This window comes from Idiotropiscis lumnitzeri, chromosome 8 (assembly GCF_059441095.1).
Source record: "Idiotropiscis lumnitzeri isolate Australia: NSW breed Sydney's pygmy pipehorse chromosome 8, RoL_Ilum_1.0, whole genome shotgun sequence".
Lineage (NCBI taxonomy): Eukaryota > Metazoa > Chordata > Actinopteri > Syngnathiformes > Syngnathidae > Idiotropiscis > Idiotropiscis lumnitzeri.
The window spans coordinates 1647090-1662851 of record NC_142398.1 but is presented as its reverse complement, the minus strand read 5'-3'; the positions used below and the strand labels follow the sequence as shown (position 1 = coordinate 1662851).

At 42.0% G+C, this 15762-nt stretch overlaps 1 protein-coding gene across 1 annotated transcript in view; it reads left to right on the top strand.

The window, feature by feature from the left end:
• vps37c (VPS37C subunit of ESCRT-I) overlaps window positions 1–15762 on the top strand; it is an 84000-nt gene that overhangs the window by 19898 nt on the left and 48340 nt on the right. Inside the window, exon 2 of the mRNA XM_088303394.1 lies at window positions 2208–2379. Within this exon, the coding sequence (XP_088159520.1) occupies window positions 2208–2379 (172 nt within the window). The remainder of the gene's footprint in view (window positions 1–2207; window positions 2380–15762) is intronic.

The following is a 15762-nucleotide window of genomic DNA, read 5'->3' as shown; positions in this document are numbered from 1 at the left end:
CTCACTGACTCAACCCCCACCTTTCTCTTCTTTGTTCTCACGCACACGCGCACACACACATTCAGACACAGACATATACACGGGCCCACAAAACAACACACACGGTTCTCAACATTGAACAGCTACAAACGAGAAGCTAATCAATATTTTTCAATTTCAGCTAACCTACATTTTTCCTTTATTTCAAATTCGGAAGGTTGACAGTTAATTTCCTTCATCAATTTTGCCGTCATTTCTGACGGTCTTAATTATTCTTGATGTCTAGTTATGGTTCCTCGGTGTTGAGAAAAATTCAAATTGCCTGACTTTGGGTCGAATACCAAGCTTCTACTCCCAATTTGGAGCGGGTATTCCTGGGTGTTTTTACTCACAACCCTCGGTCAGTTTTAGTTTTCTCAAACGTTGGACATTCATACAATGCACATACACACTCACAGATTGATCATTTCTGTGTCTGTGAAAATAGATAAACTATTTTCGTCTTCTATAAATAAACGTTGTACTATCACTTCCAAATATAGTAATAATTACATCTGTACTCTGCCAGAAATAAGAACCCCTAAATCTGCCTTCCAGAAAAAACAACAGTTAATTCTGTACTATCCGAGCAGATATATTCAACTACACTTGTACTCTCTACCAGACAAGGAATGCCTTAATCTGCCTTCCAGAAAAAAACAACAGTTAATTCTGTACTATCCGAGTCTTCCAACAAGCCTTCCAAAATAGCAAAGTTAAATCTGTATTTCTTCCAGAAAATAACGAAGCTAAGATGTACTATCTCTTCGGGTAAAGGAACTCCCTGAAACCCTACTATCCTTCAAAAACCTGAAAACTCAAGTTTTTTACTACCTGTTGTATACAACCACTGACCTGTGACAATCTCTCCGCTGGTCGAGACACTCGCGGTTCATGGATGAAGTCTGTGTTCTCTCCGGTGGAGGATGGCCGAGGACTGGCCTCCTGGAAGAGAGGACTTTTCACGATGGCGCCGTTTTCAGTCGTCGTCAATCGTCCACCGCAGATCACACGTTTTCATCCGGCATTCGAAGGACCAAGTAATGTTAAGGATGTTTCTATCAAAACAAGCCTGAACAAATGAATCAACCAGCCAAGATTGTCTGTCATTTACGCGCGGGGCAGCCCTCGAACTCCGAGGCGAAGCCAGCGTGTTCGACTGCACACATGGTTTTTATTTGCATCAGCATAAGCAATTTGAATATGCAATACAGAATGGGAAACTTGACATTTGACGCCATCACACTCTTCCAGCCTATTCTAATGGTTTCAGATTACAAGACATCTTTTGGTGGATGGTGTATTTTCACAAGGCCTGACACATACAAGTTATCTTTCTGGCCATGACGATATTGTTGCTTCAGAGATACCAAGCCTTGTGCTGAACCTCCCCAAGTCATAAGTTACGGCCTTAGAAGTGAGTGAGTCTCACTTTATCTGCTAAGGGTCTAAGAGGTCATCAACACTCCAAGCATAGGTGTTTACAGAAGAGGGTTCTGGCGTTGGGGAGTCACATTCGCGAGGAGCCGTACCTGGCACCCATAGGACAGTTCAATTTGAGGCCAGAAAGATACGAATGCATGTGCAACAAAGGGGGCCTGTAAGATTAGTTATAGTTTGAAACTTGCTAAGATGACAAACTAAACAACAAAACTAACAGATGAACATACAAACTTAAATTTCTTTAACAACTCCCTTTTTTTCTTTTCATAAAAAAATATTTTGAGTTATTTATTCACTGAGTATTCTTGCCCATTTGTCAATGTCTGCGCATGCCTGCAGCTTCTACTTGAATAAATGAAGAAAGAAGACTGAGACACATTAGTCGGTTTTTACTTGCAGAGTTGTTTGGCATTCTGATTAAAAATCATTCCGAATGCAGATCTCTGGTCACTCGTTTACATGTGATGTGATTTTTTTCCGATCCGCCAATTAATGTTCCACTCTGGTAATCAGATCAGCCGTGTGACGTAAGATCAAGGTTGATTAGTGTGGCTGAGTGTGCAATTAGAATGAAATGCATAACTGATGCTAGTGGGGGGGGGGGGGGGGGCGTGGCCACCCCTATCCCCTGGTGGGGCCATTGTATATCCAGATTTTCTTTCACCATATACTAGTTCGTCTGTTCACGTTTCTCTAACAGAAGCGAATTAAGTTAAAATTCTGTTTTCTGACATCCCATTGCAAAGATCCAGAACATCCAGTTGGAGAGAGAGATGGCTTTGGCATCCAATCGCAGTCTTGCGGAGAAAAACCTGGCCATGAGGCCACACCTGGAGTCAAGAAGAGAGGTTCTGGTGGAGAGATATACACAACTTGAGGCTATCAGAGAAACCTACAAAGAACACTACGCCATTATAGGTATGCCCAAGTAAAGTTTACATGCAGTCAATATTCGGGTTAAGGTCAAAATTTTGGTTTTTGAAACATTCGGAATGACCTCTTTACTGTTTATTCTGCATTTAAGTACCACAATTTAAATGACTACGGACGTCCAAAGTCGTGACACATTTAAATGTAATTTTTGCTGCTTACTTTGTGTTGTCGATAACACATTCTATTCATTCAATCACTGTCCTTCTGGAATGAAACTGTAATTTTCTTCCTAACTCCAAAGTGTGCTGCTGTGCTGCATATCTGAGTTTTGTCATAATTGTTAACCTCTTTTAGTTTATTTCTGGTGAGTTGCCTGCCAGATGTACAGATTTAAACACACTTATGTGTCTATATACAAACTGTGTCATATTTGCTGTAGAAACAAAAAAAAACAACAACAAAAAAACGTGAAAACTTACAAAGAAATCACTGTGTTCAAGTTAGGCTCGATTAGTGAGCGGCAACCTAAAATGGCCACTGCAACGCGTAACATCTCTGCTGATTGCCTCACATACTTGCTGTACTACAAAAACAAAGACCTGAATAGAGCATGCACAGAACTCAAACCCATGTTGCTTTCAAAGTAGGTATTGCAATCTCATTTACATGACCCAATATTCAGGTAAGAAAAGGAGTAACCCCCCTTATCCGGGTTTTCAAAAACATGAACTGTGTGCTTATTCTGGTTTTCACAAACACGAATGTGTGCACATTCTTGTTTTTAAAAAACACGAATATGTGCATATTTGGGTTTTCAAAAACACTAATACGTGCATATTTGGGTTTTCAAAAACACGAATATGTGCATATTCGGGTTTTCAAAAACACGAATATGTGCATATTCGGGTTTTCAAAAACACGAATATGTGCATATTCGGGTTTTCAAAAACACGAATATGTGCATATTCGGGTTTTCAAAAACACGAATATGTGCATATTCGGGTTTTCAAAAACACGAATATGTGCATATTCGGGTTTTCAAAATCACTAATATCTGCATATTCCGGTTTTCCTAAACACGAATATGTGCATATTTCGGTTTTCAAAATCCAGAATATGTGCATATTTGGGTCTTTGTGTGTTTATAAATGGATTTTCAAACCCCAAATATTGCCAATGTTTGGGTTTTTAAAGGTTTATTGGCTGCATGTAAACGTTGCCAATGTTTGACATTATGAAACCCTAAATAGCTTCAGTTTGTCCACATTTTATGTTGCAGACTCATTTCTAGATGGATATAATTATTTTTTGACATACAACACCCATTATGGCAATGTCATTGTTTGGAGGGTCGGGGGGGTTGCCAAAGTTTTAAAATCAAAGAATTAATTACAACAGTATGTAATCCACAGTATTGACAGCCTTTTATATGAAGCTACTGTATATATACAATCTTGATTGGTGTGTCTGCATCTCTGAAGAAAAAATGTTTTGCTTAAATGGAATTCACCTTGAGTTTGTCATCAGAAGATGAAAATGAGACAAGAGAGCAGCAATTTAGTATTTTACAGGTATTTATATCTGGATCTCAAATACGGTTATAATACAGTAGAAAAGAATATAATAGCCTTTTCTTCATTGTGCTGCATAGTGAACTTGAAATGTTACTCCTTGATGTGCTTTTTCCCATGGGCTTACCACCTGTGGGAGAGTCCAAAGGGGGAAGGGTGCCCTGTGAGCTGGGCCGCGGCAAGAGGCAGAGACTTTAGCTCTCATATCCCCCGGCTACAGAAACAAACTTGTGGAATTTTAGGGAAGCAGCCTGAACTGGTGTGTGAGGCAGATAAATTCCGACTAGCAGGTGTGGGCATACTTATTGCCCCCTGGCTTGGTGCCTGTACATTGGGGTTCACTCCGGTAGATGAGAGGGGAGCCTTCCTCCGCCTTAGGTTGGGGCGACAGGTCCTGACTTTTGTTTGTGTTTATGCACCAAACATCAGTTCAAAGTACCCACCCTTTTTGGAGTCCTTGGAGGGTGTACTGGAGAGCGCTCCCCCTGGGGACTCCCTCGTTTTGCTGGGGGAGTGGTGTTCTGTTACTGGAATTCTATGCTCGTCATGCTTTGTCCCTAATGAATCCCTTGTTTGAACATAAGGGTGTTGTTGTGTCATCCCCAAGCGGCCCGACAAGTCCTCCTCGCACCGCGCCGGGATAGGAGCAGCCGCCCCAAGACGGGGGGAGAGGGAGGACATTGGGGCCTGACACGTGGGGGGGGGAAATAGAAAACTACGCTGGATCACAGCACGAGCGGGATCCTCCCTGGCTTTCTTGACGCAGCAGTAAAAAGGTCTGAAAATAATTTGAGGCAGGACTCCAGGCTTCGAACTGATCACACAGAGAGTTGTTTTAATTTTAAAAAAAAAATGAGGGGGGGGGGCGTTTTCCAGACTGATGAGAAAGGTCTGAATCAATCAGTTTTTTCAAGAGCATGCCCCTTTTTCTGATTGGGCGATGCCTAACTTTTGGTCAATTCAAACGATGTTTCTTAAGCATGAAGCTTAAAGACCTTAACTTTGATCCACTCTGGTGGTGCCTCCAAAGCGTTATCCTCGATGGCCTTAACTTTGATCAATTTTGGTGTCCGAGGGTGTTTTAAAACCTTTTTCCTTGGCTTCTTTTTTTTTCTTTTTCTTCTTTACCATTAAACCTTATTTATATTGGTGGTACGCAAGGCGTGATAATTACACCATTTATGGCCTTCTTTGGGCCATCGTATTTTCTTTATTTTGTAATATCAATATGAGCTTAAGCTTTTGTCCAACCCAGTCATTGATAGCTTAGCACAGGGGTGCTCACACTTTTTCAGCATGCGAGCTTCTTATAAAATGACCAAGGCAAAATGATCTACCTACTATAAAAATGCAAATTTACATTATATAATTCCTTCACCTTTCTCTTCCTCAGCTCGCTTTTCAGCGGAAAGCCGGTATCATATTTCCCATGAACAGTCCGAAAATGCCGCTCCACATTTCCCTTCTTTGGTATTGCAATGGTAGGCTGGCAGATGAGGCAAACGCACTTTGAAAACGTCATCGTGAAAAACAACAACTCCTCCCATTCCTTATTAAAGTGATCCGTTTTTGTCTTCTTACTTGGTCCAGCACCCCCACTCATGTTTATACCCCTCTTGAGTTCAAGAGAATAAAACGAGGGCTTGAAATTGGAGATAACCAACTCGTTAGCTTGTTAGTTGTGCTGCAATTAGCACCGTTGTTTGCGCATGCGTGGTGACCTGTGTCACAAAAAAAAAAATCAGGTGTCATCTGACTGGGTGTTCTGTATCAATCATATGATAATGTTAGGCTGACATCTATTTTTTTAATGTCATGCGATCTACCCATAATACCTTTGCGATCGATGTAATGAGCACCCCTGGCTTAGCACATCACCTGTTGAGGCATGAACCAAACCGTCTGTTGGAGCAGTTTTCTTTTGAGTAATGCAGTATGGCAACACCACCACTAGGGCAATTGATGACATCAGCACTGGTTGCGTTCATCCAAAAATAAAGAATGCAGGACAGGTGGGGGAACGCTGGTCGGATACCGTTTTTCAACCGCACTTACTCAAGACGCATTATTTATGTACAAACTGGAAGATAGAAGATAGTATATTGTATTGATTACCGCATATGCGCGTATGGTTTTGATTTGAGGTTTGGAAGACCGTAGCCATTTATTTGATTTACTTGACTTCACGGCATGACATCTGGACTGAAATGACTACGATTAAGACTAACCCTTAACTGTTTGACGTGACATACATAACTACACATCAACATCAAGACCAGTGAAGCCGAGCGAACGTCATCGCAACTTCAACCCATGGTGAGTGAGTGCGCGTTAAAACTTTCTTTCGCCAGCGTATCATTGAAACGGCAGTAACAAAAGGTTGAAAAACGTCCGAAAGGAAAGTAATTGACGAAAGAAGTAAAAGTTTGAAGACGGAACGCTGTCGTGTGGATAGTGGCGTGATCGTTTATGAATAAAGTGGATCGTTTAATGGTGATCGTTCAGCCAACGCGGAATGAATTGACGTGACGCATTATTGAAACGCATGCAGCTTAAAAATAGAGGTATGACTTGTATTGTTTTTAATGCTTGCAAATGTTAAACGAAGTACAAGTGAACGAAAATATTCCAGCCACCCGTGTTGACTTTGCCGATTGTATATCGTGAGAGAGACGCTATTTTGTGAACAACGAACGAGCCAGTCAATTCGCTGTCAAAACAAACGCCGCCTTGTCGCTGTAGGTTGCGTGTACGCATATTCGTGAAGTTAACACGGTGTCTCGCACCAATGATAATAATGGCAATCTCGACCAAACTATTGGGATTGAGGATATTAATAAAGGCAGAACCCAAAATGACATCGTTAAGTGTCTCGCCCATGAAATGGAAGAATTTGATCCCAATCATTCCAACGCTGATAAAATGGCGTGTGACAAAAATAAGACATCAGAACCTGAGAAAGTTGACCCCCAAACCAGTCGAACATGGGAAAAGAAAACCCAAACTAACTGAGAAGGCTCTGAAGAATAAAATAGAGGGATTAGTAAAACATAGATCTGCTAAATATAGTAAATTAACATCAAAGATGAATTACATTGAGTCCATTATGCAAGTAGGATATGATGACATCGAAGTAATCACCCAATCATACAGCAATTTCAACGAAATAACTGAAGAATTTACAACCATTCAAAAAACAATTTATGAATTGCTCAAAGAGGAAGAAAGGGATGTGGATCACACACATTGGTTGGTACGTGCCCAAAGCTGCTCAGATCTATAAATTTAGAATAACAGTAAAACAATGGCTGCAAAAGGCAACAACAGTTGGACAGTGGGTGCAACAAAGTACAGAATTTCCTTCTAATCAACAACAACATCTGAAGAAAGCCAAAGGACAACGAACGCAGTCCAACTGTGAAAGGGAAAGTCAGGATTCTTGTGTGTCAGTGGGAATAATGAGCAAATTGGAGCGGGATACCAAAAAGAGCAAATGTAGCAGCCGCTCATCCTCAACCAGATGCAACGCTGAAGTGGAGAAAGCTGCACTTTTAGTCCAGGTCGAAGGTCTAAAGAAAACACAGGCCCTTGAACAAGAAGAAGCTAAATTAAAGGCGAAAAGAGAAATGTTGGTTCTTGAAATGCAACTTGCTGCTGCAGATGCAAAACTCAAAACCTATGAGGACATGAGTTTAAGTGTAAAGGGCAACAAATCAAGGCCAAAGAAAGGATTAGAACTCCGTTATGGTTATGGTAATGGTGAATGGGATATTGATGACGGCAGTGCTACGGAAACTGACGATGCTGATGATGAATGTGACAATGATGATGATGATGGTAATGATGAGCGGAGTGGAAAAACAGGTTGGCAACCACAACCATTTGATTGTTTTAACGGGACCAGGCCTCAAACACCATCGCCCACACACAGCAAAACCACCAATGCCAAGCCGACCCAGAAACCAACTGATTCCGGTTCAGAGCTATTAAAAATAATGCAAAAGCAAAACGAAATAACCGAAATGCTAATTAAAGAGCAGAGACTTTCCACTTTACCTGCGAAGGAGCTCACAATTTTTAAGGGAGACCCCCTGCATTACCATACCTTTATACGCACTTTTGAGCACTGCATTGAATGCAAAACGGACAATGCTCGTGATCTATTATTCTTTTTGGACCAATATAGTGATGGTCAACCGAGAATACTTGTGCGAAGCTGCATTCATATGCCACCAGCACAAGGATATGGAAAAGCAAAAAGACTATTACAGAGACACTATGGAAGTGATATTCTCATTGCATCAGCCTACCAAAGGAAGGTTTTGAACTGGCAGGTGCTTAAATCAGAGGACTCCTTCGGACTGAAGGAATATGGTTTATTCCTGCGGAGTTGCGCAAATGCTATGGTAGATGTAAAGTCCCTCAATGACTTAAACACCACCACTCACCTACGCACAATAGTTTCAAAGCTTCCCTTTAAGCTGAGGGATAGATGGAGAAGTGTAGCCTTCGAGTACCAGGAACGTACCAAAGCCAGAGCCAAGTTCAAGCAGCTGGTAAACTTTGTTGAAAAACAAGCAAAGATGGCATGTGACCCAACATTCGGGACAATCCAAGACACTGCCATACCACAACGAAAGGAAAATGACTTTCCCTCCTAAAATAAAACCTGTCTCAACGGCGTACAAGAGCAGCTTCACCGCCATGGCAACCGAGGAATCGGCTCAAGGTCAAGCCCCAGACCTAGCATCCAGAAAAGTATGTCTGTGCTGTAAAAGGAACCATGCTATTGAAGACTGCAAAGAACTGAGTAACAAAAAGAGGGAAGAGAAAGTTGAGTTCTTCAAATCAAATGGAATCTGTTTTGGCTGCATGAACAAAGGTCACATTAGCAAGGACTGCAGAAAAAGACATACCTGCAAAATCTGCACATTGAAGCATCCTACAATGCTACACATTGAAAGGACAAAGACAGACGACAAGCAAGAGACATTAGTCGTAGGTACGGACAAAACGCCAACAGTAGCCAGTGCTCTTGTGTCTTTAGAGAAGCACCTTCATATCGGGGCCGGTGACACCCAGACACTCGCCATAGTTCCTGTTAAGGTGAAAATGGCAAACAGCAATACTTGTGTGCAAACGTACGCCTTTCTAGATCCAGGTGGCACAGCAACGTTTTGCACAACTGCTTTGCAAAGACGACTAAATGTCCGCGGAAGGAAAACGAGAATTCTAGTGAAAACCCTTGGACACCAGAAGACAATAACTGTGGAAAAAATCTCAGGCCTTGAAGTTTATAATCTTGCGGAAAATGACTTCATAAAGCTGCCGGCAGTATACACCCAAGATGAGATACCTGTAACAAAGGAGCAAATTCCAACATCGGAATCACTGAAGGAATGGGATTACCTAAAGGAGGTGAAATTGACCCGTATTGATTCAAATGTGGACCTTCTTATTGGAACAAACGCTCCTCAAACCATGGAACCATGGAAGGTAATCAACAGCAGAGACAACGGTCCATATGCTGTTCGAACTAGATTAGCATGGGTGGTTAATGGACTTCTGAATACTTGCAATGGCACAGGTGATCAGCCTCCAGAGATACACAGTCATTGTATATCAGTAATGAATTTAGAAGATCTCGTAAAACAGAACTTTAATCACGACTTTCCAGAAAAATCATATGAAGAAAAGGCAGAAATGTCCATGGAGGACAAAAGGTTCATGGACATAATGTCCGCCTCGGTTGAAATGAAGAATGGACATTACCAGATGAAGCTCCCCTTCAAGAAAACCAATATTTTTCTGACTAACAACAAAGAGCTGGCGGAATACCGTGCCCGGAGCTTAAAAAACAAGTTGCGGAAAGATTCGCATTTTCACCACGAATATACAAATTTTTTGGAAGAAGTCATCAAGAAAGGTCATGCGGAACTTGTCCCACAGGAGCAGTTGGTGCTGGAGGAGGGAAAGGTTTGGTATCTTCCTCATCATGGTGTGCGACACCCAAAGAAGCACAAACTTCGAGTTGTGTTTGATTGCTCTGCCCAGTTCCAAGGTGTTTCACTTAATGACGAGCTAATTCCAGGACCGAATCTCACTAACACATTGTTAGGAGTACTCACTCGGTTCCGGCTAGAGCCATTTGCATTGATGGCGGACATAGAAGGGATGTACCACCAAGTCCGAGTGTGCCCAGAGGACATACATTTTCTTCGATTTTTATGGTGGCCTGGTGGCGACATCACAAAAGCAATTACAGAGTACAAGATGACTGTACATTTTTTTGGCGCGACATCCTCCGCAAGCTGCGCCAGCTATGCCTTAAAAAGAACTGCTGAGGACAATAAGGAGAAGTTCTCTAAGGAAGCTGTCGAAACAGTGCTGCACAATTTTTATGTGGATGACTGTTTAAAGTCTGTATCGACTGAAGCTCAAGCTACTAAATTATGTGAGGAGTTAACCTCCCTCTGTGCACAGGGAGGATTTAGACTTGCCAAATGGGTCTGTAACAGTAAGAAGGTGCTGGCACACCTACCAGAAGAGGAACGTGACACAGAAGTAAAGGATATTGATTTGGACAAAGAACGCTTACCCGTTGAACGAGCTCTTGGGGTGGGATGGAGCATTGAAGACGACTCTTTTGTGTTTTGTGTCTCCTTAAAGACAAATTCATCCACCAGAAGAGCTATCCTTTCCATTGTATCCTCAGTCTACAATCCTATAGCTTTCCTTGCTCCATTCACATTTACCGCAAAGTACATTTTGCAGGAACTGTGCAAACTGAAGTGTGGATGGGATGACCCAATACCCAAAGCTTATGAGCTGAAATGGCAACAGTGGCTTGACGGGTTACAGCTAATGGAGAACTATAAGGTAGAAAGGTGCATCAAGCCAAGAAACATCACAGAAATTACTACGGCCCAGCTCCATAACTTCTGTGATGCAAGTGAGAAAGGTTATGGAGTTGTGACTTATCTCCGACTTACCACCCCTGATGGCGTCATACACACGGCATTCCTCTTCGGAAAAGCAAGAGTAGCACCCCTAAAGAGGATGACAATACCACGACTGGAGTTGACTGCAGCCTTGCTGGCTGTCAGGATTGATAGAATACTAAAAAATGAGATGCAGATCCCATTAAAAACATCAACATTTTGGACAGACAGCACTTCTGTTCTGAAATATATAAGGAATGACACGCAGAGATTCCATACATTTGTTGCCAATCGCGTTGGAGTCATCAGAGAGTCAACTGAGTGGACACAGTGGCGATACATTAACACTAAAGCCAACCCTGCAGACTGTGCCTCCCGTGGTATGACTGCCAAAGCCTTTTTGAAGCAAAATAACTGGGCTAAAGGACCTCTGTTCCTATTTCGTGCCGAGGAACACTGGCCACACTATCTTGCGGACATTGGGTCAATCCCTCAAGATGACCCCGAAATCCGGGACTGGAAGGCCACAGCCAATGCGATACTGTCATCAGAATCAAATGCGACTGATAGACTCATTCATCATTTTTCAACGTGGGCCAAACTCCAAAGGACAGTTGCATGGTACCTGCGTTTAAAGACATTTTTACAAAGTTTGAAAATCAATAGGAAGGAAGTAACTATCGCTGTTCAAACAAAAGAGAAGAACCAAGTAAAGCAAAAGCTCATGATAGAACTTGAGATGAAGGCATTGAAAGATTCCATCCGAGCACAGAAGCTTGCCTTGGAAGACCTGAAGTCAGCAGAGATGGCTATTGTGCAGTTTTGTCAAGCGCATAGCTATGCAGATGGATCAAGTCAGGAGCATCAAACGTCAAAGCTCAATTTCCAAGCTTGACCCACTGCTTGATAAAGGCATATTGAGAGTCGGAGGACGACTAAATAGGCTAGCAATGCCAGAAGGCATGAAGCACCCAATCCTTCTCCCAAAGGGACACCACGTGTCAAGACTCCTGATGGAACATACTCACAGGCAAGTGGGGCATAGTGGGAGGAATCACACGCTATCAGTATTAAGACAGAAATATTGGATCCCCTGTGCCAACACTCTTTGCCGAAAGGTCATCAACGACTGTGTAGTATGCAGGAGGCTAAGAGGCAGTACTGGTGAGCAGAAGATGGCAGACTTACCAACGGACAGGATCACTCCGGATCTGCCACCATTTACTAATGTTGGAGTTGATTATTTTGGCCCCATTGAAATCAAGCGTGGGAGGAGCATAATGAAACGATATGGAGTCCTCTTCACATGTTTGGCCAGCCGTGCAATACACCTTGAAGTGGCCCATTCGCTTGATACAGATTCTTGCATAAACGCCCTCAGACGCTTTATTTGTCGACGAGGTCAAGTGAATGAACTACGATCCGACAACGGGTCTAATTTTGTCTCTGCAGAAAGAGAATTGAAGGAAGCGATTGGGGAATGGAATCAGGATCAGATCACCCAAGCCATGCAGCAGAACGGCGTAAGGTGGACCTTCAATCCCCCTGCCGCTGCCCACCATGGAGGCGTGTGGGAAATTAATCAGGATATTGAAAGGGACTTTGCTTTCCATTACAAGGCAGCAAATTCTGGACGATGAGAGCCTCGTCACTGTCATCTGTGAGGTGGAAGCCATCCTTAATAGCCGTCCATTGACCACCCTGTCCGATGATCCTTACGATTTGGAACCGCTGACCCCAAATCACCTCCTGCTATTAAAGGTAAAGCCTTTGCTGCCACCTGGACTCTTCAAGCAAACTGATTCATATGCCAGACGACGCTGGCCACAAGTACAGGATATAGCAGATTTGTTCTGGTCCAGATGGGTAAAGGAATACCTTCCACTTATGCAAGAACGCCATAAATGGAGCAGAAGCATAAGAAACTTTGTGAAAGGAGATGTTGTGCTGATTGCTGATGCCAACTCCCCAAGAGGATCTTGGGTTATTGCCAGAGTGGTAGATACAAACCCTGATCAAAGAGGAACTGTAAGAAGTGTGAAACTTCAGACGCCGACCAGTATTATAGAGAGACCGATAACCAAGATCTGTCTGCTGGTTCCAGCTAGTCAATGACGCACCTTCTCGAAAGTGCGATTGGCCAAATTGGTATTTATTTATATTGTACGATGCTCCAAATTTTGAGTATTATTATTTCGCTTTGCCCATAATAATAGGGGCCGGTATGTTGGAGCAGTTTTCTTTTGAGTAATGCAGTATGGCAACACCGCCACTAGGGCAATTGATGACGTCAGCACTGGTTGCGTTCATCCAAAAATAACGAATGCAGGACAGGTGGGGGAACGCTGGTCGGATACCGTTTTTCAACCGCACTTACTCAAGACGCATTATTTATGTACAAACTGGAAGATAGAAGATAGTATATTGTATTGATTACCGCATATGCGCGTATGGTTTTGATTTGAAGTTTGGAAGACCGTAGCCATTTATTTATTTATTTGATTTACTTGACTTCACGGCATGACATCTGGACTGAAATGACTACGATTAAGACTAACCCTTGACTGTTTGACGTGACATACATAACTACATATCAACATCAAGACCAGTGAAGCCGAGCAAACGTCATCGCAACTTCAACCCATGGTGAGTGAGTGCGCGTTAAAACTTTCTTTCGCCAGCGTATCATTGAAAAGGCAGTAACACAGTCATTCAAACAATGCATTGCGACTATATGCTCTGGTATAATTTTTTTTAAAATATCCTATGTATTTTAATAGTTCTAGTTGAGGTTTTTAAGGCACTTGCAGTCACATAAAATGATCCGCATGGTGGTGATGTTGCTCTTAGAGTGTGAGGTGAGCGCACATGTTTTGGTATTTTCTGAGTGAAAGGGGCATTCTAGCATAAACAGGCCTATGGATGGTGGTGATTTTATGGGCGGTAGGTCTACGTGTTTGACCAAACTTGCTCATCTTGATTCCGAACAAGCCTGTTAGGTGCTTTCGAAAGGGGCTAACCTTCTGTTGACCTCAGTTTAAAATTCCGCACCTGCCTGTTTGGTGCTTTCAAAGGGGCTAACCTGCCGCATAACTTGCGCATATTTGAGACCCAATTTATGCCTAATTTACGTGTGTAGTGCTTGAAGGAGTTAACAGGTCCTTGCACCTGGCATATAGGCCCAATTTAGACACAATCTAACGTGTGTGCGCTGTGTGGATCTCCGAAAGAATTAGGCCGGTGCTCAAGGTCTTTGTCCTTGGTGCTGATCAACTCTTAACTCTGAACTTAACTCATTATGCTTTTTTTTACACGCGTTGTGTATTTTAAAAGCACCAAACCAGACACCACAGTGTCCGTATTTGCACGTGGCACCAGTGTACTCTCGGCCACAGTTGATTCGACTACAAAGTCGATCATCGAATTTCCATACAAATGTACATTTTCTTTGTACATAATGTCGAATTATATTTATTATTCATTATATGACATTGTCTCTTAGCAAAGCTAAATTGATTAAAACTTATAATTTTGAGACCTATTATTCTGTGGATCTCAAAACTCAGTACTCTGTCATGCAAAATAGTGCAAATTAGGGATGTAATGATTAACTCAAGCCCCGATTCGATTAGACATTTAGTTCCCGATTTCGATTCGATATTTTATTTATTTATTTATTTTATTGTTGCCACGCTTGTTTCTGTGTGCTCGTGTGATGCTGCAGCAAACAAAATATTGATGTTTAGTGGAAGCGTGTAAATGTTTAGTGCATTTTGAAAAACTCTGCTGAGTTGCACTATTATTATAAAATTACAGATAAATACTAAAAGAAATACTTATAATTATATTTCACTTTTCTTGAGCACCAATCCATTTTATAATATAGAAGGGAGTGAAATCATGTGAATAAAATTGAGGAAATGCACTGTGCTAAAGAAAACTAAAATCATCATTTGAATTGAATTTTTTATTTTGTTTTTCTTTAACCTGCATACAACACATTTTGTTTTGCTTCTCTAGTATGCATATCATTTGTACATTACACATACAGTACGCATTGCCGGCTGTAAGTGGGATTCATTTCCAGTGAGGGATGGACTCCGCCAAGGTTGCCCTTTGTCACGATGCTGTTGGACAGAATTTCTAGGCACAGCCGAGGCAATGAAATGGTCCGGTTTGGTGGCCTCAGTATTAGGTCTGCATGATAAATCTAAATCTAATCGACATCAAGGTTTGACCTAATGCAGTTTTCTAATCGCAAGACAGCGGTTTTGTATAGTGTTTCCTCTCTCACCCAACCTATGGGATTTGAGTGATACGTGAATTAGCCAACCACAATTGTCGATGCTCAGGTCTTAATGGCGCTGGCCAATCAGTGTTGTTGCCTAACACGTTAGTTTGCGCTGCGGTGCCTACGCGACAATTACACACTCCACGTGCACCTCGGGTTTTTCCTGTGATTGCTGTGTGCCGAAGTGGAAGCAATGGAAGTAAATTCTACCACTAAAGAGGAGGAGAAGGAGAAGGTTGTGCTCAAGAATCATTACGTCTATTATTTGTCGGATTCGACAAATATGAACCGCATAAAAAAAAAAAAAGCATCAGATCCAGAGGCAACACGACCAACGTATTTCAACGTTTAAAACACCACCGCCGATTTGTCTTTGTCCATACCAGTGACAATCTCCCTCTCAGAGCGTCTTTTCAGTACTAATGGCAACATTGTAACTTGTGATCGTTCATGTCTTAGACCAGCAATGAAGGATATGCAGCTTTTTCTCGCCCCAAAAAACTGAGTTTTGCACTATTACATATTGCACTACTTTATACACTTTATATTCTGATTTCTATAATCTTGTAAATGCATTTTTTGTTTCTGTTCCTAAAATGTGTGCAATTCTGTAAGAGAATAATTA